General features: G+C 40.8%; 1 protein-coding gene across 1 annotated transcript in view; it reads left to right on the top strand.

Annotated features, from left to right (window-relative positions):
- fgf22 (fibroblast growth factor 22) overlaps window positions 1–21,015 on the top strand; it is a 29,787-nt gene continuing 8,772 nt past the window's right edge. Inside the window, exon 1 of the mRNA XM_086283661.1 lies at window positions 1–1,130. Coding sequence (XP_086139787.1) covers window positions 755–1,130 — 376 coding nt within the window. The 5' untranslated portion in view covers window positions 1–754. The remainder of the gene's footprint in view (window positions 1,131–21,015) is intronic.

The raw sequence follows: 21,015 nt of genomic DNA, 5'->3' as shown, positions 1-21,015 counted from the left end.
GACTGACTGCACACAGCAGAGCGTGGCTTCGCTTGCCTCACTGCTTCGCTGCCCTGTGCTCGCAGACTCTGACACACACAGACACACTCTCGCTGCCTCTCTCTGTCACAAACACCTCCCATACTCACTCCCTCTCTTTCTCACTCACTCTTTCTCTCTCAGTATCACATACACACACGCACACACACACACACACACACACACACACTAGAAGTAGTCAACTCTTTCTCTGCCACGGGTCAGCAATTCAGACAGGCAACTTGTTCCTACCCAGCTGGAAACAGCAGAGCATTGCAAGGTGCACGCACACATGCTTAAACTGGCACAGAAACACACTTGTACATTTACACTCACTCATTCAAACACACGTATGTGAATCCTCATAGAGCCCAGGACTTTAATTATGGACCAGTGAAGAAGACTTCAGTCAAAGGAAGAGACGACAAACAAGCAAGGAGCAGCATCAAGGAGGAACTTCAAAAAACTGGATTTGTTAAATTGCGACACTTTGTTAAAGGAGGAGAAAAAAAGAATAAAAAAAACACAACTGAAGATGACAACTGGAGGAACTCTGGCAAAACTGATTCTGTAGGAAGGAAGGCCCGCTTTCAGCTCAAAGTGGAGACTGGCTGTGACATCCAGAGGATTTGCTGTAAGTGCCGCTTCCCTTCCTTCTCTCCCTCCACAGGGACTTCTCCTGATCATCAGCATGCCTACAGCTTGCACAAGGTGCACCTTGGGAGTCTGACCCACCATGTGCAGATGGACGGCGTCCGCAGTTAATTTCTGTCCTGAAGCTGCCCTCAGCACCACCGCTACAACTGCAGCCTCTGCCGGTCCACATTTCCCCCTGCCTAGTGCAGCCTCACTCTGCCTGGCATGCTTCACCGTGCTCTTGGTCACCGCTGGTACTGTCACGGGGGCCTGTCCTCCTCGAGTAGGGCATGAACCCCTTCAGGTGCTCGCAAGCGGAATCAACTGTTCATGGACACTGGAAAGGCACACGCGCAGTTATAATCACTTAGAGGGTGACGTCCGACTTCGGCGACTTTACTCTGCCAACAAGTTCTTCCTCTGCATTGACAAAACCGGCAAGGTGGACGGCACTCGACGTAAAAACTACGCTGACAGTAAGTAAAGTGAGAAAAAGTTGCATATCTGAAATTTGTGTCAGAGGGAGGATGCCCTGTGACGTTTTCGGATTTATTTTTATGGCTGAACTTTCTTATCTGTTCACTTTTACAGCTGTTTATGGGGATATCCCTTAGTCATATCACTGCTGAGCAATTTGTGTTGCGTTGTTTAGAGCAGGGCGGAAGCGTTGCTAGGTAGGAAGGGAATAACCTAGAGATGGTTTAGACCCCTCGTGGGACAGCAGGCACTGAGGAAAGACAAAGTGGTCTTGGAAAAAAAAAAGTTTCCCTTTCACTGGAAATTAACCTGTCAAAACTGTGGTGAAAATGCATCAGTCATACTGAAACACATTTCTGAAACACTTTTTTCCAACACAGACCAATTTGTAATCTTCACAGTTCATCTGCTCTGTTGGTAAATGGTAAATGGACTGGTCCTTATATAGCGCTTTTCTACTCTATCTGAGCACTCAAAGCGCTTTATTGTGATTTTATATGGCTTTCTGTGGGTGTGCATGCAAGTAGGAATTTCATGTAAAATTCTCTAGCAGTGTGGCTTTGCCCCGAAACCCACATTATGTCTGACGAGTTAAACAAGATAAACTCAACTGGACGGGCATATTCAGACAGATCTGTGTCGTTCAGTTTGTAATCTGTCGGACAATCTATGCTTTGTGGACACTTGAGAAAACCTTGTTCATGCAGTGATGGTTTCTTAACCACCATTACTTGACCAGGTCAGATGAACTGATTCTGGTCATGATCTGACCTTCCTCTCCATTAGTCACTGGCTGACTGACTTATTGGACAGCTCTTAGAGACATTTTTGCCTTTGACTGTAATATTTATGTGTTTGGTTCTTAATGCCTTTTTATACAAGGGGGTGAGTCAGAGTTTTTCCATACAGCTACTGGGGGAGAACAGCTGCTGCGTCCAGCTAACAAGCCAGTCAGTCTGTTGCCACCATTTCAGTGATCTCCAAGTGGCAGACTGGATGACATTTGTTAACCTGTCGGGATTAGTCACCTGGCAGAACCTTTAAAAGCCACACACACTGGTATAAATTCAAATTGAGATGAATTATTACTGTGTTAAATTTGGACCCGTGGGCATATCCAAGTTGGGACATTATTCTTTCACATTAGTGGTAATAAATGTCAGCTACCATAACAAAATACTACTCCCAAACTTTGCTTGTATTTGACAGTTTGACAGAAGTCATGCCGAAGGACTGAAAGACATTTGGCAAAAAGAAGAAATTGACATTTAAAATGTCTTAAAACAGCAAAATTGATTGTGAAATGTATGCTTTTTTACTTTTTGCCAATTGGGTCATTTACTCTTAGGAGGCTGTAGTAGCCATTAATGAAAAAGTACAGTCCCCTTAGATATAATGTCCTCATACACTTTAGCCATCATCCTCTCATTTCCTTTGGTGGAAAGAACGGTTCTTTCGGCACTCACACAGAATGAGGGTGTGTTCTGCACCCTGAGCTGAGCACCGTGCCAAACCAGCGGTCATGTAGGCTTTGCCTTAGATTTAACAAAATGAACCTTGTGGTCAGCCTGTGGTTGCAACTCACACTGGGACAGATCTGGTTTAAGACCATTTTGAGATCTCCTTTTCTGTTTAAGAGCACTGTTACTCTTGCAGAGACCTTGAAATTAAACTGTAAGTGTCCTGAGCAAGAGAATTTCACTATGCTATAGACTGGAGGCAGAACAAGTAGAAAGTTATACATGGTAAATGACGTAAATCAGGTACTAGACATGAAAGACAATGCATTAGTAATCTTTTTTTAAGATTTCTAATAAATTGAGATATATTTTTTCCATCTGATTTAAAAATAGTGTAATATATATGATGTAGCTTGTGGGAATCTACTTGCAAAAACACATAGATCCTTACAGAGACCAATACCGAGAGACCCAGTACTAATTCTGCCTTTAATATACTTGTGTAACCTATAGCGTTTCCTAGTGCTAGTCTTAGCCCCATCCTCCACCTGCTCCGCACTCTGTCCTCTGGTTTGCCCTTACACTCTTGTCGACACAGCTCTGCTGCCCCGACAGCTTTGCCTGCTACACCCAAGCACCGTCCCTCACCTCCGCCTCACCAACCTCAGTTTTTCCAGCCCCAGCTCACAACTCTCAGGTGCAAAAACAGTTGGAATTAGTCAACAGACTCGCTGCTAATTGAGGCTGGAAAATATTGTATCAATCCCAGTGGAGTAGGGGCATGGAACAGCTGAGGGAAGGGGCAAGTGGGAGACATGCAAACTTAAAGGGCTCGAGGATTTAAAGGATGAGACAGCTGGACGGGGCTGAAGGGAGATAAAGAATACAAAACACGTATGTGGCAAATAAACCTGCTTTTATTTTACAGTCTTCAGTTTTAATTCATGATGAACGACTTATGAGTGTGACATAAAGAGCCTAAAGTCAATTATCAAGTCATTAAAACAGCCTTGTAGTTGAAGGACAGTTTTAATTCTCTTTTTGTACGACTATGTAGAAGCAGACTAAACAGCCTGAATATATATCAGTTATGAGCCCCCCCCCAAAAATAAAATCAAAATCAAAAAGAATTATTTCATGTGAGTATGAGTGTGGAAATACACAGAAAAATCACACTAAAACAAAAACAGTAGACTCCATCCACAAAATTTCCTCAAGTTTTGTTTTTTTTTTCAGTCAGGGAAGTTGTAAATTATCGGCTATATTTGTTAATCAAACTAGAGACAAATCAAGATAAATTATCTTGCTATGATCTGAGTACATCCTGTCAACCTACATGCTCCAATTATAGTTCCACATATAATAAAAAAAGATTATAAGTGTTACTAAAAATAACTTGAAACAGCCGCACGAAGAGTCAAAGTGCAGTCCTTTGAGAGACCAGAAGGGAGGGTGACAACATGTTTTTCTTTTGAACTATGGTAAAGCAGAAAATGATCTAGAGGGAAAAACACACCCAAGTGTTTACAAAAGCTTCAGAGGCAGGTACACATCATATCCTGCCATGGGCTACTGATCGTAGCCTGCTAATTAGACTGTCCTGAAGCACAACAGCTGCGCAGACACACCCGGCAACTGGTTTGTGATCAATTACAATAGTTATAGGCGCCTAGTGTATTAATACAGCATATGTAATTATTAAAGTCCAGTTTAATTAACAAATGAAGGCTACTTGTAATTGTAATTGTCAAGTCTGTGATCTATTTACAAAATCTTTTTTGGCAAGCCACCCTGTGTATATTTTATTGCATGTTTTAATTTTTTCCTCATATTTTAAATAGATGGACTAAATGTGTGTGGCTACAATCATCAAACACTTGGTCGGCCTCCAGTAGCATCAGCCAGTTCATAAAGTGACACCGCTACAACTGCAAAAAGTCACTGTGGCCAGACTAGCTTAATTTTGCCTCTATAGCCTCTCAGCTCTCGCAGCCGGGGTGTGATGTATTTACTAAATTTCCCTTGGTGTGCAACATGTTACTGTTTGATGTGAAAGTTTTCCAAGTTCATGGGTGTATTTGACTTGGAGCAAAACCATGGGGTGAAAACCTTCCACCCAACTGAAATATGTTGTGGAAATTATTAAAAGTTTTCATACACAGGGGAAACTGTCACTCACAAAAGAGAGACTGACTTGAATTTTAAAATCATAAAAGGACAAGACAAGTGTGGCGGACAGTATTGCAAAGACAATAGTTTTGTTTTTTTGTTTTTTTAAGATGGACAATGTCAAAAAAGGATGTGGAGTAGGAGCAAAAAAAAATTTATCTTTATTTTTTAACTGTAAAACTCAATTTATTGCATTTTACAGAGAAGTAGTTTGTGAAACAACATTTGTTTTTATTTACATTGTCATGCACGTCTTAGCACAGATATTATCACATACACAAATTTTAATTGTTTAAGTCTCACTTGTATATAGTCATGTGCTATACTGCTACTCATTTGTGACATACTAAAGCCCTAGTTGACTACGCATGCATAGCGCTTTAAAGCAATGGCAAAACAAAGCATCAGGCAATTTAAAAATACCAATGTTCATCATCAACCCACGTTTTACTTTGGGGACAAGGTCACTAAACAACAGATTTTACAAAATGTCTGTTCTGTGCTGTCTGCCATTTTAAAGGTGGAAAGAGGGTTATTCTACCCTGGCCTTTTTTTTAACCTCACCATGACTCACCATTAATTCTGCTATAGCTCAGACGGGGATGTGTGACTGGATCAACAGCACCAAGGCTGGAGGGGCCAAAGGGGGAAGCACCTGGCTGAAGGAAGTACTTTGGTGTTTTGAATTGGAAGAATACACATGTTAATGAGGCTAGGAGAAGGGCTGGGGCGTGCTCTGCTTAGTATTGAGGTGGAAATTAAAGGCTAGAAGAGTGCTGGAGCGCTTCCCGTTGCTCATTAGGCATTAAGGTTTCCTCTGGGTTGTCTCAACTGAGAAGGGATTCGTGGACATTTTGGATGCCAATAGGAGGGTAAAATCCCACGAATCATGCATTAACCCCCCAGTCTTCACTGTAAAGGCACGTCCACAGCTTGTCTGAGAAAAAAAAATGAAATCAGTACTTAAATTGTGGTTTGTGTTATTAAGAGACAAAAAAACCCCACATAAAACATCACAGATACACGTTTATGTTTAACAGGCATGTTAAAATCCTTCATACAAATTTACAGACTATCACTGCCCTGGGAACATTGGAGGACAAGAGTGTCAGTGTCAGGCTAATTAGCAGAGCATCCCTGGTTTCTGCCACATGGGTTTGATGTCTTGAATGGGCCCTAGAAATGTAGCAATTAGTAGCTAACAACCTTTAGTAGTCTGGCTCCAGCTCCTCTCTGGGGTTTACGGGGTTCATCAGCAGGTTTATAGAGTCTGACTTTGGCACTGACAACCGAGTCCTTTATAACATCGCACAGCTATGGACATCCTGTGGGTGTGAAGGTAACACAAAAGGGAAGACTTCACAGTTCCAGCAACCAACAGCTTGAACCTTGACACCATTGACTGAAGACGTGCTCCTTAAGTTTGTAAAAAGCAGAGAATGACTTGATAGCAAGATAGAAATACATCAATATCCAAATGGTTTTACCAGAAAAGTATTAAGGTCCATAGTAGACCAAGACTACCTATTCTATAAATATTAATTGGGCCATGGAGGATGAGTAGTTTTTGCATTACTTTTCATCCCCTTCGCATAAGGAGACTTGTTGCTTTCCAAAAGCTACACTATGATTTAGGTGCTTTAAACATCAGTGTAACGAGCAACAATTATTGCCAGTAGAGCAACGCAAATCTGAACATGTTCACAGCCAAGCTCTTCATTTTTAGAGTGAAAAATATGGCCTTTTCCTCAATGTGAGCACATTAGTGCTCTTATTACAGTAAGAGCTTTTTGTGGAAGGTGTAAAACATATTAATGAAATCAGCTGGGAACAGACGACTAGCTAGCCTTACTCATGCAGCACCACATGTTTGAAATCATTCACCAAAGGAAATATTCATGAAGGAGCAGCTGCCACTTACATCTCGAATCGTACACATGCACACACACGTGCACTGACGTAATCAGCCCACTGAGACAGAGGAAAGCGGTCTTGCCTCAACCTTAGATAGACCAAGACATTTTGACCCTTCCAATAAAGCCTCTCACCTCGCCGCTTGAACTGAGCCAGACATCATGTCTTGGACGGCGTTTAACCACTGGCCCAGGAATAAAGAAGCTGAAAGAGAACCCCTGCTGTAGATGGGGGGGAAAAGAAACAACTTGGCATCCCTAAATACAGTCATGGCTGACTGACTACAGCTACAAGAGTTTAAAGGTGTTTGAATTTAACCTAAAATTACTGGAAGAATTGCACTAGGAATGCAATGCACCTGTTACCCTTAAAGCACATATGCCTCTCTGTAAGGTTTTATCATAAGAGAGCGCAATAGGAGGCTATAAAACCAGAGGCTATTCTCTGAGGTGACTTTCAGGTGAATCTGGGGCTTCTCTACCATATAAGTTACAAGAACACGTGGAAGCTCTAGCGCGTGCAGATTTTAATCTCTCTCACAAACATAAACAGATCAACCAAAGCCTGCCTATCAGCCTGTGTGGCAAAATATTGACATGCTGTTAGGCAATTAAGTCATAACGTGTGTGATTTTGTGTACGACTGCAGAATGACAATCACACACCTTGCGTCTACTACGGGCTAATCGCAGTTACATCAGTGCTAAAAGTTATTAGAAAGTCAACATTAATAAGTCAACATTCTTTATCATGATGTTGTGTCATGTTTTCTGGGCAATTTAAGATTATGTTAAGAAACTTTATGCCTGACTAAAAGTCTACAGTCAGGCAAAGAACTCTTAAAAATGTAATGCTTATTTAAATAAAATCGCACTGTTAAAACTGGCTTTGGATGGTGAATGTTAAGGGGATTACCAAATTTGGAACCAAATGTAGAAATGCATATAATATAACTTGCAGCTGGATTGGACCTTAAAGGAGAAAAATCTATAAAATCAAAAAGGTTTTACTGCATTTTAACAATATTTGGTTCAAAATAATGCAATAATATGTAAGATATATTCAAAAAACTGAGGCAAAGAGGTTACCTTAGGGCTATTTTCACCATACTTACAATCAGTGTTGGTCAAGTTACTTGAAAAAGTAATCAGTAACTAATTACTAATTACTTCCCCAAAAAAGTAATCCCGTTACTTTACTGATTACTTATTTTCAAAAGTAATTAATTACTTAGTTACTTTTTAAAAACACAATTTACAACCTGAATAGGTGATAAAGCGATAGATCTTTCAGCCCAATTCTACTTTTTCTGCATAATCCATCATACAAAATGTAATCAAATGGAAAAGTCCCTTTTTAAAACTTGTTTTATCAGTTTTAATCTTTTAACTTTATGCATCAAGCAAAAATTTAATTATATGCAACATTCTCTGACTGGAATAAATTAGTTTAACATTTAAACCTGTTTTCTGCACATTCCAGCACATAAAATATTTTTTTGTGTGTGTTTACACTCACTCTTTCAAATAGATGCAAGTAAAACACAGCAGAAAATAAATAAAGTCACAGACTAGCGGTCCTGTTGCTCTATTTTTACCTGTAAAGCAGGAGTACGGTAGGCGGAGGTTTACCCTGGTGCAGGTGTCCCGCAGCGGTCAGTGGAAGGATACAGCAGTTTCTCTGTGAGTTTCCCATTACGTCATAGCGCACTAGGTGCTTGCTTGGAAGTTTAGGGTTTTTTTCGCTGTAAAAAGAAGTTTTCTTCCCACGCACAACGGATGCTAATGTTTTTGTCACTTTTTACGGACTCAAACTCAAAGTAAGGTCAGTACTTCCACGCTTTAAACGCTGCACCTCATACTCTCTCCCACACTCGATATATGATCCATTGTTGATCTGCACACAGCTGTTGCCACGAACATCGCACTTGCTTATGTCACTGTCATGAGACATTCTTGCAAAAAAAATCACGGTTTTAGTAACGCAGTAACGCAGCGTTCCTACGGGAAAGTAACGGTAATCTAATTACCGTTTTTGCATTAGTAATCCCTTACTTTACTCGTTACTTGAAAAAAGTAATCGGATTACATGCCCATCTCTGCTTACAATATACTTACAATACAGCACATATTGAGGCAGTTGTTGTTGTTATTTGGCCCAAATAAAACTGAATTGAACTGAATTAGATTCAACTAGCTGGACTGAATAATTGTGTTCTAAGTTTGTTTCCTGAAAGTAGTAGCAGGATAATTAATGTAAATGTGAGAGACTAAAAACAGCAACTCTGGTTCAGTCTGTGCATTCCAACATCCTGAGACCATGCAGTCTTGTCTGAACTGCATTACAAACAACCCATACCTGCTTTTTATCTCTGAGGCCATTTCACTAAATGAACATGGGCAGGATGTGAATATCATGTCAGCTCCTTGAATGTGCGTGTACGTTCCCAACGCATGTGCCTGTGTTTATACGTGTGCCACTCCAGGAGCATGAAGTGGACCCTAAGCTGAAAAAGATGTGCGTTTCCGTTCCCTAATGGTTAATATGAACCAGACCTTACCTTGTACTCAGTTCAGACGCATGCATGTTTCTGTGTTTGCATGCACACTGACATGTGCGAGCTTGCGTGCACGTGGGTGTTTTTCTCATCTGAAAGGCCACGTCCTCATTAGAACACAGAAGGTGGTACAAAGCATTGCAGTGCTATAGCTGAAACAGCATAGTCAACATCATGCATCACACCGCTTTTCTATAGCTCTTGGATCTTTGCACCATCGTTCTCCTTGCCTTGTTATTTTAGACCTACTTTTAAAAAACAGGGACGAATGGGCTGAATTTTCAGAGCTCAATGTTTTTTATTTTTTTGTTCTGCAGTTGTCCAAAGCTGAGCAAAAATATCCATATGCATGTGAAACTCAATACATATGAATGTCAGTCTGTACATATCGATAAAAGCATACTTTCACTATTCTTTTTTTGACTGCCGGCCTTTCCTACCTGTCACCGTCTCTCTCCAGCTGTATCCATTTCCACCTTTCCTCCCCTGCAACGGATAGGATTGAGGTCAGGGCCCTTTGGCCAGTGGAGCAAGTGACAGCTCTGACAGGTTGCCTGATTTCACTCTTGTGCCTTTTGTCACCTCCTGTATGCCCTTCTCATTTTAATAATATAAATATGGGGCAAGCTCAGGCCACAGAGAATATTCTGTGTCCTGGTGCTCAGTCACTGGAAACTCACTGCACACCTGAATTGCATATGCACATACCTAAAACTGGCAGTACTCTCCAAACTAAATCAGGTTTCTTTATTTTTTAGCCTACTACTGAACAAATGCACTGGACTGGAAAACTGCAAAAACTATGTAGGATTTAAATGACAGTTATTTAAAAATAATACTGATAATATAGTACTGCCATATACACATGCCAGCCAACGATGTATCACGATTCGCGTTATCTTGGATTGATTGTTGAGATTAAAAAGGTTTCTCGGTTTTAAACTTTGTAAGTACTGTTCTCATTTTATTAGACTTGCTGCAGCAGAGGACAAGACATTTGTTTCTGTTGTTAGTATGTGTTAAGCACCAAAAACATGCACTGGCCACTGGCCAGCGTTCAGTGGACCTGTTTAATCTCCCACTTTGCTTTTCTTTTAAGATGATCAAGTTTCTGGTCCATCCTGAGAAGCTATTTTTGAAATTAGGAAGGCTTGCTTGATGGAGATTATTACTGTATTCAGTTGCACATTCAGGGTGCACAGTTCTTCTCATGGCCAGATGTGTATAAGTAGCCAAGTGTTCCCCCTTTATGAAGTATTGTGCATTCACAATGAAAAATACTATAAAAACTTCAGGATGTTTGTTTGTTTTTTATACTTTAATTAATTTCTAAGCTTCAAAAATGAAGAAATATACAGAAAAGGTCTTCTAATTGTATTTATTTCCTAGATTTTGAATTGAAATTGGGAAATTTGTTGTTACTGACTTCAACCTGGCATTAATATCGAATGCATGCATTTTTTGAATAAGTTTAAGCAATTAAGCTGCATTTATCATACCTGCCTGCACACACATTTTTAGCTCAGGGTTTTTATTTATTTTGTTGAAGAAACTTTTTCACTCAAATTCAAAGGTTAAATCTATTTGAAAGTGACTGCAGCTGCTTGGTTGGTTCCACTATCAGTGATCTTTATATATCTTTTTTCACCAGAGCATCCTAAAGATGTGGGTAGAAACCAGCAAAAACAATGTCTTTCCCTGAGTATGCTTACACCCACTGAATCCAATCTGAACAACCAACCATATAAGACACAGATGCAATTCACCTGCTTAGTGTTATTTATTAAGTAGCAGGGTAGATGACCTCAGTTTAACGTGGATCCCGCCATCCCTGCTGCGCTCCTGGGGTATCTTAAAGTTCAGGAAAATTCAGAAGCTGTGAGTCACAAACCTCTGGCAGATCAGCTCATAACTATCTGTGAAGCCTTTGATAGTCTGCCGTCCGCTTGTTACGGATGTGATGCATGATTTGGAGGCAGTTTGCTCTCCCTGGTCTCCCTCCCTGATTAAAGAGAATGCCTCCTGGTCGGAGATTACAGCCACTTGGTACCACACAGGCACAGACGAACAGGAGTGGTGCACACTGTGGGCTTCGTTAACCTTTTTCACCTCTCCAATCCCTCAGTTTGACTACAGCAGGCCTCCACCCCCACTAACCTAAACCTTCCCAGTCGTCCTCTAGTATACCCTCTTCTGGATAGCTTGCCTCCCCATCTGCTCTTATAAATTTAGGGTTTGGTAGGGTCTGATTCGGCATCCTGGGGGTCCCTAATGAACTGATTGAAGTTCCATTACATACAATCAAAGCTTTGCTTGGCCAAGGAAGCTTGTGTTCAGTGATATAACAACCATGGATGACATGCTGACAGAACCTCTAGACACACTAATGACTCGGAAGTGTGTGGTAAAGAAGAGCCCAGTGTTTTATTAAGAGTAGAAGCAATGTTTATGAGGAGTGAAATTGTTCACATGCACACACATACAGCTGCCTCCCGTGACACACGCACAACGTATCCAGATGTGGATGGTGATTTTGGAGTATTGGGTCAGTCTGTCTGGGGATAAATCAGACAGGCTAATCTGTCCTGTGAGGGGATGGAGGGTAATTGGTCACATTTGACCCCCCAACCTTGCGGACTGTGGGAACGCAGGCTTTATCTACCAGCGGTAATTGGCTAATGAAACACTTCCGCAGCTCTTCCACTAGATTGTCATCCACCGGTTGGGATAGGGTGAGGCATATGTGTGTATGTGTATGTGGCCAAAAGAGGCCAAAAGGCATGTATGTGTGGGTGAGAGTGTGTGTCTGTGTGTAGTCTAGAGAAAATGGCAGGATGCGGAACTCCCTTTGGCCATCTCTACAACTTTATCAACAGAATCAGTCTCACGACGCCTGCAGCATACTGATACATTGACAGACCACACATTAATGGTTGTGTGGTTGCCATTACAAGTTAAATTTAGTTTTCAAGTGGAAATAGTTAATGTTATTCAAATTCAATTTCAACTGATGCCAGGTCTTTTTGTAATGCACATACCAATTTGTGTTTGCAGCATACAGGTTATATCCTTTCTACCACGGTAGATAAGGTGAGTATCAACTAACCCACCGTGGTTCAAGTCATGTAGATTTTGCGTTTTGTAGTCATTTTGTGTGATCATTTATCTGGGCAAACTCATGCCCACATCAATTTAAAGATGGGAAACTCAACAGGGAGAGAGTGAGATGTGGGGGTAGAGGGTACTAAGAAAAAAAGGGCTAAAGTTACGGTCGTGAGACAATGTCTCTGAGGTCCCATCAAGTGAGCCATTCATAGATGCAGGTCTACCAGTTTGTGGAGCCAAGGAGACACTCCGATAGAGTGGGGCCCAGGGTGGCCTTGTCTTTTTGTCCCAAGCTGACCCCTGCACTCCTGCTTGGCCTCTACGCCCCTCACCTGGCCTGTCCCAGCGCACTGGTAAGAAGATACCTGTAATTTGCTCTAATGGCCTTTGAAAGACCTGACTAGGCTAATCCCTGGAGTACTTCTCCTAGCACAACCGTATGAAAAGGTGGGGGTAACTGGGCCGAGTGTGAGTCCTGAAAGAGGACCGGTCTCTGGATTGTGTGTGAGAGAATGTCACCCCTTGCGGCCGGGGCTGGGGCAGAGGGAGTGTGGGAGTCAGCTTTCAGCAGATCACCACCATGCGGCTTGTTCACAGGCTCCGAAAACCTGCGCACTGGCTTGCACAGAGGTAGATCGGCTCGGCTTTACACCTCCCTCAGTAGCCAGTGTGACAGGGAGGTAGAGTGGCCTGAAAACCTGCCTGAACACAACAACATCAGGTTATACACAACTTTGAAAGACTGCACTTCAAATAATTTTGGAATTTTCTCTGTAACCTGCTCTAATGTTTGTCGTCGTGGATGAAATCAGCAAAATTAGCAATATACACAAACTGATTCATTTATTGCTGCAGGGCTGTGAAAAGCTAAGAAAAAAGCAATAACAATAATAATAATGATAATAAGAATAATAGGAATAGAAGTTCAATTCAATTCAATTTTATTTATATAGTGCCAAATCGCAACAACAGTCACCTCAAGGCGCTTTATATTGCACAGTAGATCGTACAATAATAGATACAGAGAAAAACCCAACAATCACATGACCCCCTATGAGCAAGCACTTTGACGACAGTGGGAAGGAAAAACTCCCTTTTAACAGGAAGAAACCTCCAGCAGAACCAGGCTCAGGGAGGGGCGGGGCCATCTGCTGCGACCGGTTGGGGTGAGACAAGGAAGAGAGGATGAAAGACATGCTGTGGAAGAGAGACAGAGATTAATAACAGATATGATTCAATGCAGAGAAGTCTATTAACACACAGTGAGTGAGAAAGGTGACTGGAAAAGAAAAAACTCAATGCATCATGGGAATCCCCCGGCAGCCTACGTCTATTGCAGCATAACTAAGGGAGGATTCAGGGTCACCTGGTCCAGCCCTAACTATATGCTTTAGCAAAAAGGAAAGTTTTAAGCCTAATCTTAAAGTAGAGATAGTGTCTGTCTCCTGAATCCAAACTGGAAGCTGGTTCCACAGAAGAGGGGCCTGAAAACTGAAGGCTCTGCCTCCCATTCTACTGTTAAATACTCTAAGAACAACAAGTAGGGCTGCAGTGCAAGAGCGAAGTGCTCTAATAGGGTGATATGGTACTACAAGGTCATAAAGATAAGATGGGGCCTGATTATTTAAGACCTTGTATGTGAGGAGCAGGATTTTGAATTCAATTCTGGATTTAACAGGAAGGCAATGAAGGGAAGCCAAAACAGGAGAAATATGCTCTCTCTTTCTAGTCTCTGTCAGGACTCTTGCTGCAGCATTTTGGATTAACTGAAGGCATTTCAGGGAGTTTTTAGGACTTCCTGATAATAATGAATTGCAGTCGTCCAGCCTGGAAGTAATAAATGCATGAACTAGTTTTTCAGCGTCACTCTGAGACAGGATATTTCTAATTTTAGAGATGTTGCGCAAATGGAAGAAAGCAGTCTTACATATTTGTTTAATATGTGCGTTGAAGGACATGTCCTGGTCAAAAATGACTCCAAGGTTCCTCACAGCATTACTGGAAGCCAAGGTAATGCCATCCAGAGTAAGAATCTGGTTAGATACCATATTTCTAAGATTTTCAGGGCCGAGTACAATAACCTCAGTTTTATCTGAATTAAGAAGCAGAAAGTTAGCGGCCATCCAGGTCTTTATGTCTTTAAGACATTCCTGCAGTTTAACTAATTGGTGTGTGTTATCTGGCTTCATGGACAGATAGAGCTGGGTGTCATCAGCATAGCAGTGAAAATGTCTTCTAATGATGCTGCCTAGGGGAAGCATGTATAGCGTAAACAGAATTGGTCCTAGCACTGAACCCTGTGGAACACCATAATTGACCTTAGTGTGTGAAGAGGACTCTCCATTTACATGCACAAATTGGATAGAAATGATATAAACCACTGCAGTGCAGTACCTGTAATACCTACAACGTGCTCTAATCGCGCTAAGAGAATATTATGGTCGACGGTATCAAACGCTGCACTAAGGTCTAGCAGGACAAGCACAGAGATGAGTCCACTGTCAGAGGCCATAAGAAGATCATTTCTAACCTTAATTAAAGCTGTTTCTGTGCTGTGATGAGCTCTGAAACCTGACTGAAACTCTTCAAATAAACCATTCCTCTGCAGATGATCTGTTAGCTGTTTGACAACTATTCTTTCAAGGATTTTTGATATGAAAGGAAGGTTGGAGATTGGCCAATAATTAGCTAAGACTGCTGGGTCTAGAGATGCTTTTTGAGTAAAGGTTTAACTACAGCCAGCTTGAAGGCCTGTGGTACATAGCCGATTATTAGAGATAGGTTGATCATATTTAAGATTGAAGCATTAATTAATGGCAGGACTTCTTTGAGCAGTTTTGTAGGAATGGGGTCTAAAAGACACGTTGATGGTTTGGAGCAGGGGTGCCCAATCCCGGTCCTCGAGAGCTACCGTCCTGCAGCTTTTAGATGCATCCTTGTTCCCACACACCTGAATCAAATGAATGGCTTGTTATCAGGCATTTGCCAAACATGATGGCATGCTGAAGAGATCAAACCATTTGATTCAGCTGTGTTGGAGTAGGGATGCATCTAAAAGCTGCAGGATAGTAGCTCTCGAGGACCGGGATTGGGCACCCCTGGTTTGGAGGAAGCAATTATTGAAGTTAACTGAGAAAGATCAATTGGAAAAAAAGAGTCTAAATGAACATCAATGGTACTAAGAGTAGCTGTAGATAATATTACATCTGTGGGATGATTACTGGTAATTTTTTCTCTAATGATTAAAATTTTATTTGTGAAGAAGTTCATGAAGTCATTACTAGCTAACATTAAAGGCATGGTTGGCTCAACAGTGCTGATCCATTTAAACGAACATCCGGCTGCAACCAGGTTTCTGTAAGGCAAAGTAAATCGATTTGTTGATCAATTATTAAGTCATGTACTAACAGAGACTTGGAGGAGAGAGACCTAATATTTAATAATCCACATTTCACTGTTTTACTCTTTGGTTCAGATGTGGATACTGTATTGTTCTTAGCAGTAGTAGTAGTAGTAGAAAAATCACGGCTGAAAATAAGATCCAGGCACTGAATATGGACTGAAATTTTTTTTAAAAGACAGAATCTTATCAGTCTCATCTTAACCCTCATCTCTCCTGAGAGTTTAATGGAATTTGGGAAAGCAAGTGATACATGGGCAGGGAAGAGCAACCCTCTGCAAGTCTTTTCTCTCCTTTCTTCCTGTTCTTTCTATCCACCGTCCTTTTTCTTTCTTTTGACAGGATGGGCCACATACAAGGGAATGTATTTGGACAGAAAGCACACATGCAAACCAGTTTCGCTGTGTCCTACTTCCCTGAGTTAGTGGCCTTTGTATACAGTTATATTTAAATGACAGCACACATGCATACGTGTGTGCTGAGTAATTAAGAGACTGACAGCATGTTTACGTCTGCAGAAGTTCAAGTGCGTAAGAAAAAGGGTGCAAACGTAACCCTGTTTCTTATTTCCTTTGCTGTTATCTTAGTTGTGTATTTTTTTTTCAATTTGGTTTGATCAAAGCCTTCATGACTTCATCTGACTGAATTCAAAGCTAAACTAAGCAAGAGAAACACTGTTCAGGCTTCCAGACAGTCTGAGCTCATTCAAGGAACAGAATCAGATCTCAGGCCAAGGTTTTCAGCATACTGGATGCGCTTCTTTGACTAACATGTGGTGGATGATATGACTGAGGGTTGGCTAATTCATCTACTCAGTATGTTAGAGATTTTTTTTAGGGTTTTTATTTACTTTCTAGCCCTTGTCGGGGGGAAAAAACACTAAAAACCTACAAACTCAGTGTTTGTGTGTCACTGCCTTTCATGTTTACTGTGCGTGCGAATAGCCCAACCCCACTCGACTTAGCTCAGGGCAGACATATCTTATAGCTGCCGGTAAAAGGATGAAATAAATCATCCCAACCCTGTAAGAGTTAATAGGTATGATGCATGTCCGGAGACCCATTGCAAAGGGGCCAGCAAGGAGGGAGAGGAAGACCTAGCCAGGGAAATAACTAGAATGAAACAGCAAAACCACAAAGGACAGTGAAAATCAGGCTGACTGTTTAAAGACATTGAGAAAAGGTGTGACAGTGATACTTTCATATACAACACACACAATATCCATAAATCCTGAAACAGCAGTCTCAGAGAGGCAGCTCCTTTTAAAGAGACTGTAAATTTTCTATTGCTGTCCAGAACTGGTTGGTCTATTAAGCCACAGCGGGATTGCATCATTTGTATTTTAAACCTGATCACCCTCATTCAAACAAAAATAAATGTCACCATGATGAAACATAGTCAACACTGACTCAACTAAAGGTGTGTATGTATTAATGAAAATGAATATAAAGTTCCACTGGATTAAATGCCCCCATAAATGAGGTCAGCTGACTTCCTAAATATACAGAATGACCACATTTTCCATCGCTGGGAGTTTCTTCTTGCCTTATGGCATGGCTGTAAGATGACAGCTCTAGGATTGTGAAAGAACGCTTCAAATGGATTGGCCAGCACAGATTCCAGACTTTAATATCACTGAGAATATGGGGATGTGCTGGAGAAGAGGTTAGTGGTCTGACTATCCAGGTCATCATTACATGGATGTTGCATGAGCCTATTGAAATAAGCATAGCATAGCATTTAACTGTGAGGCTTTCTTTTTGGGCATTGTAATAAGAATAAGAATAATAGTACCCATTATAGTAGTTAAAAACATGAGATTATTATGTTACTTAAAGCAGGAGATAGCAATTATTATGGCATATAACTCACAGAACTATGACCAAGAGTGCTACAGGAGTTTCAGACAACACATCAATGACATTACAATGTTAATTAACGCATATTTTTCCTTGGATATCTGTTGATAATGTTTGGATTTCAGGAATTTTGAACATAAAGCAACTGTGAAATACACACATGAACATTTATCTTTTTCTTTTTGCTCTTTTGTTTCTCCTTGGAGGAATCGTTTGTTTGAAGTTTCACTGGATTTCATACAAATCTGTGTTGTTGCCATTTGGTGGCAAAAAATACACTGAATCAAAGTTGTGTGATGGGCAGATGATGAATAATTAAACCTCATAAACTCACATGAAGCTGATGAAAGCTTTGTAAGCTCTTTATTTAAATGTAAATATTGTTAGTAATTCACTTCACATCATATTAAAGCATTGTTTATAGCCACTTTAACATTATTACTACTGGCTTGTGCTATAATTGACCCACAATATAATTCCATTACTTTTAAAAAATACAGTCTATTGTGGACAAAGAAGCACATAGCTGATTGTATTTACTTCACTTTGAAGATAACTGTAATACTCGTCATCCTGAGGAGGACCGGGTTAAGTGGCTTAGCGCAGCGCACTGGACAAAGAAAGCAAACTGGTTGTCCTTGAGAATGCACTCTGTGAGTGGTTTCCAGATGTAGAAGTAGGCATGTTAATCTGTGAGCATGTGATTAATATTGGAAACCAAGAAGGAAAAAAACCCTTTGCCACATGAAAACAAGGACTACCTTGGAATGGAAGACAATCCGGCAACTGAGAAACGTGATGAAATTGTCCCAATTCCACAATTTGGTTGATAAAGTAAAATTCACTGGAAGAAACCTTAAGTCACAGTTCATGTTTAATATATTTGGCTTAGTGTGCTTGAACGCAGGTTTTCAGCTTGTGCTTCACCCCCATCTAGAGATCCCAGAGTCTCGGTCTGCAGGCTGAAATAGACGTAAATGACTAAGCGAATGTCAAGTCAACCTTCAAAGTTATGTGGTTATTCAGAGAAATTAGTTTAACTAAACCATACCTTAGACATAACATACTGATAATCTGAAGTCTCCTTTGAAAGGGATTGGTATACATATTCATATTGCAAACCATTTAAAACCAACTGCTCACTATAAATATTTTTTTTCTTATCTCTGCAGCCCTGTCAAAATCTACAAATAAAATAGAAGATCAGCTATCATAGTAGCTTCTCATTGCAATGAGATCATCACTGCACTGGTATCACTTGTGTTCCAGCAGTGATATCAGACTTCTAATATATGAGCCTTATAAATAGACTGTCCTTCCCCTACCGATCAATACGATCGATAGGAAGTGTTTAAATTTCAGAAGCTAGCAAGCTATTGTTTGCCTCTTTACTATTTGATTACACTGCTTTAGCAATGCTATTTGGTCATATAATCAGTCTTTGCATATAATTATTGGGGTTGTCTTGTCAAGATATCAGCTTTGACCTCTGGTCTATTATTTCCCATTACTTATTAAATGAATGAGAAATATGGAATTGTGGCCTGAGTTTGTTTGGTTTCCTTCACATTGCAGGTAATGTTGGCCCAAAGTGCATTAGATTTCAGGTTAAACTGTTCCCTTTATTTATACAGTTAAAAGAGCTAACATGCAGAGAAGAGAAAGTTTCCCATCTGAACCATGAGCCATGAACCATGCATGTTTTGTCATGCACCATTACCATTGGAATAATCACAAGTCTGTTCTAATTACAGCTTTTTCAGGAAGATGACATATAAACCAATCCAATGGTTTGTAGCACAATTATATGACTATGTTTGTTAAATTTAAGCCACCTTATCAGAACTGTTATCACCAACACAGATTTTGCGTGTCTTTTGTCTTTTTCTTGACATAATGAACTCCACAAAACGAGATAAAGATGCATACTTTGGAACAGGATATTCCTGTTAGCATTCATGGTGTCATGCTCAGTTGACTACATGAAAAGTGATTAAGTGAAGAATGAATAAAAAGGCCTCAAAAGAGCAGTTCATATTGTGTCTAATTTGAGTTTCAAAAATAGCTGGATAAAGCCATCAAAGAGGCATTCTGGATTTACTATAAACGAAAGGTTTGATTTTGTTCCACGCATAATAAATGTGCAAATTTCACCCTGAGTTATTTGTGTTTATTTACATTTTTTTTCCATCTTTTTTTCCGATGGTGTCCAAAAACCCAAGGTTACTTAAAATTGCTGGAGCATATTTGTATTTTGGCAGGTGCATGTTAAATATTTAAATCTGGGATTAGCCAAGCAAAACTTTGCTTACCGAGAAGACCCTCCAAATTATTTACTGTACATTCAGGCCTCAATGTGCAAGTTTCCATATCACTGCACCTGTCAAGGCCTCCACTAGAAAGCTGGTTCTCATGGTAATCTCTCAAGGTGTTTAAAGGAATAGTGAGTGATGTAGCCTTTGTCTGTGCCGATACACACAGACGGCTGCTTTGCCCAGTACCAGACCCTTTGAGGGGGTCATGGCAGATCAAAGGTGCTGGTCACAGCCATTAGGCCTGGCAGCCCGAACCCGACATGAAAAGCTTGTTTTGAAAAGAAGGGCAGAAGGAAAAAAACAACAGGGCCCTCTTCGTTTAAAAAGCAAGCAAACTGTGAAATAATTGAAAAGGTATGTCAATCAAGACCAGGAGCACAGCGGGAACTCCAAGATTCCCAGGCTCTGCTCTGGTCGAGCACTGAGCCATGGAGGGCGGCTCAAGGGGGCAACCCAAGAAATTAAAGACCTGGGAAAAGGAACAAAAAGAAGACAGGAGGAAAGGAGTAGAAAAATATCTTTTTTTGCTCCGTCTTTCACTCTTTTCTACTCTAAATTTGTGATGGAAGGAACTATTTTGCCACAGTTTGCATAGCCCTATTCAAAATGCTCGGTCATTAATAAGATCTTGTCTAGCTCTTCACCTCTCAGGTGAGTAACAAAGACTTGTAGGGGAGTAGGGTGGAGGGGCTCAGGAGGCTTCTGCCCCCACCACCATCTCATAACCAGCACCTTCATCCTGTACTCCCTCCTTCCTCTTCCCCCATACCATGAGTCTGACAAAAGGGAACGCTGTGAGTGTCTCTCTCTTTCCTTTCTGCTTTTTTTCCAAGGTCAGAGAAGGCTTGAATGATCTGACGATGGGCTAACGTCCAAAAAATGGGGGACGGAAAGAAAAGAAAGAGTAAAAAGAGACTGAGTTAAAGACTTTTTCTATGCTTTTAAAAAAAACCCATGGAGAAGAAGTAAATGGCAAGTCCACAGTTGACTAGACATGTATAGTGCAGGATTTGCTTGTAATGGCAGCTTGAGCTTATTGACAGTCCCAGCCAAAACATGTCAAAGGTTAAGAGATCGTGCCAGTTGCAAGTGGGAAGCCAAAAGTG

Source organism: Aulonocara sp. 'chitande type north' Nkhata Bay, linkage group LG23 (assembly GCF_057382095.1).
Source record: "Aulonocara sp. 'chitande type north' Nkhata Bay isolate Kocher_YH1m ecotype deep benthic linkage group LG23, A_spYH_male_GT1.1, whole genome shotgun sequence".
In the NCBI taxonomy this organism is placed as follows: Eukaryota; Metazoa; Chordata; class Actinopteri; order Cichliformes; family Cichlidae; genus Aulonocara; species Aulonocara sp. 'chitande type north' Nkhata Bay.
This window is presented reverse-complemented; position numbering and strand designations above follow the sequence as displayed.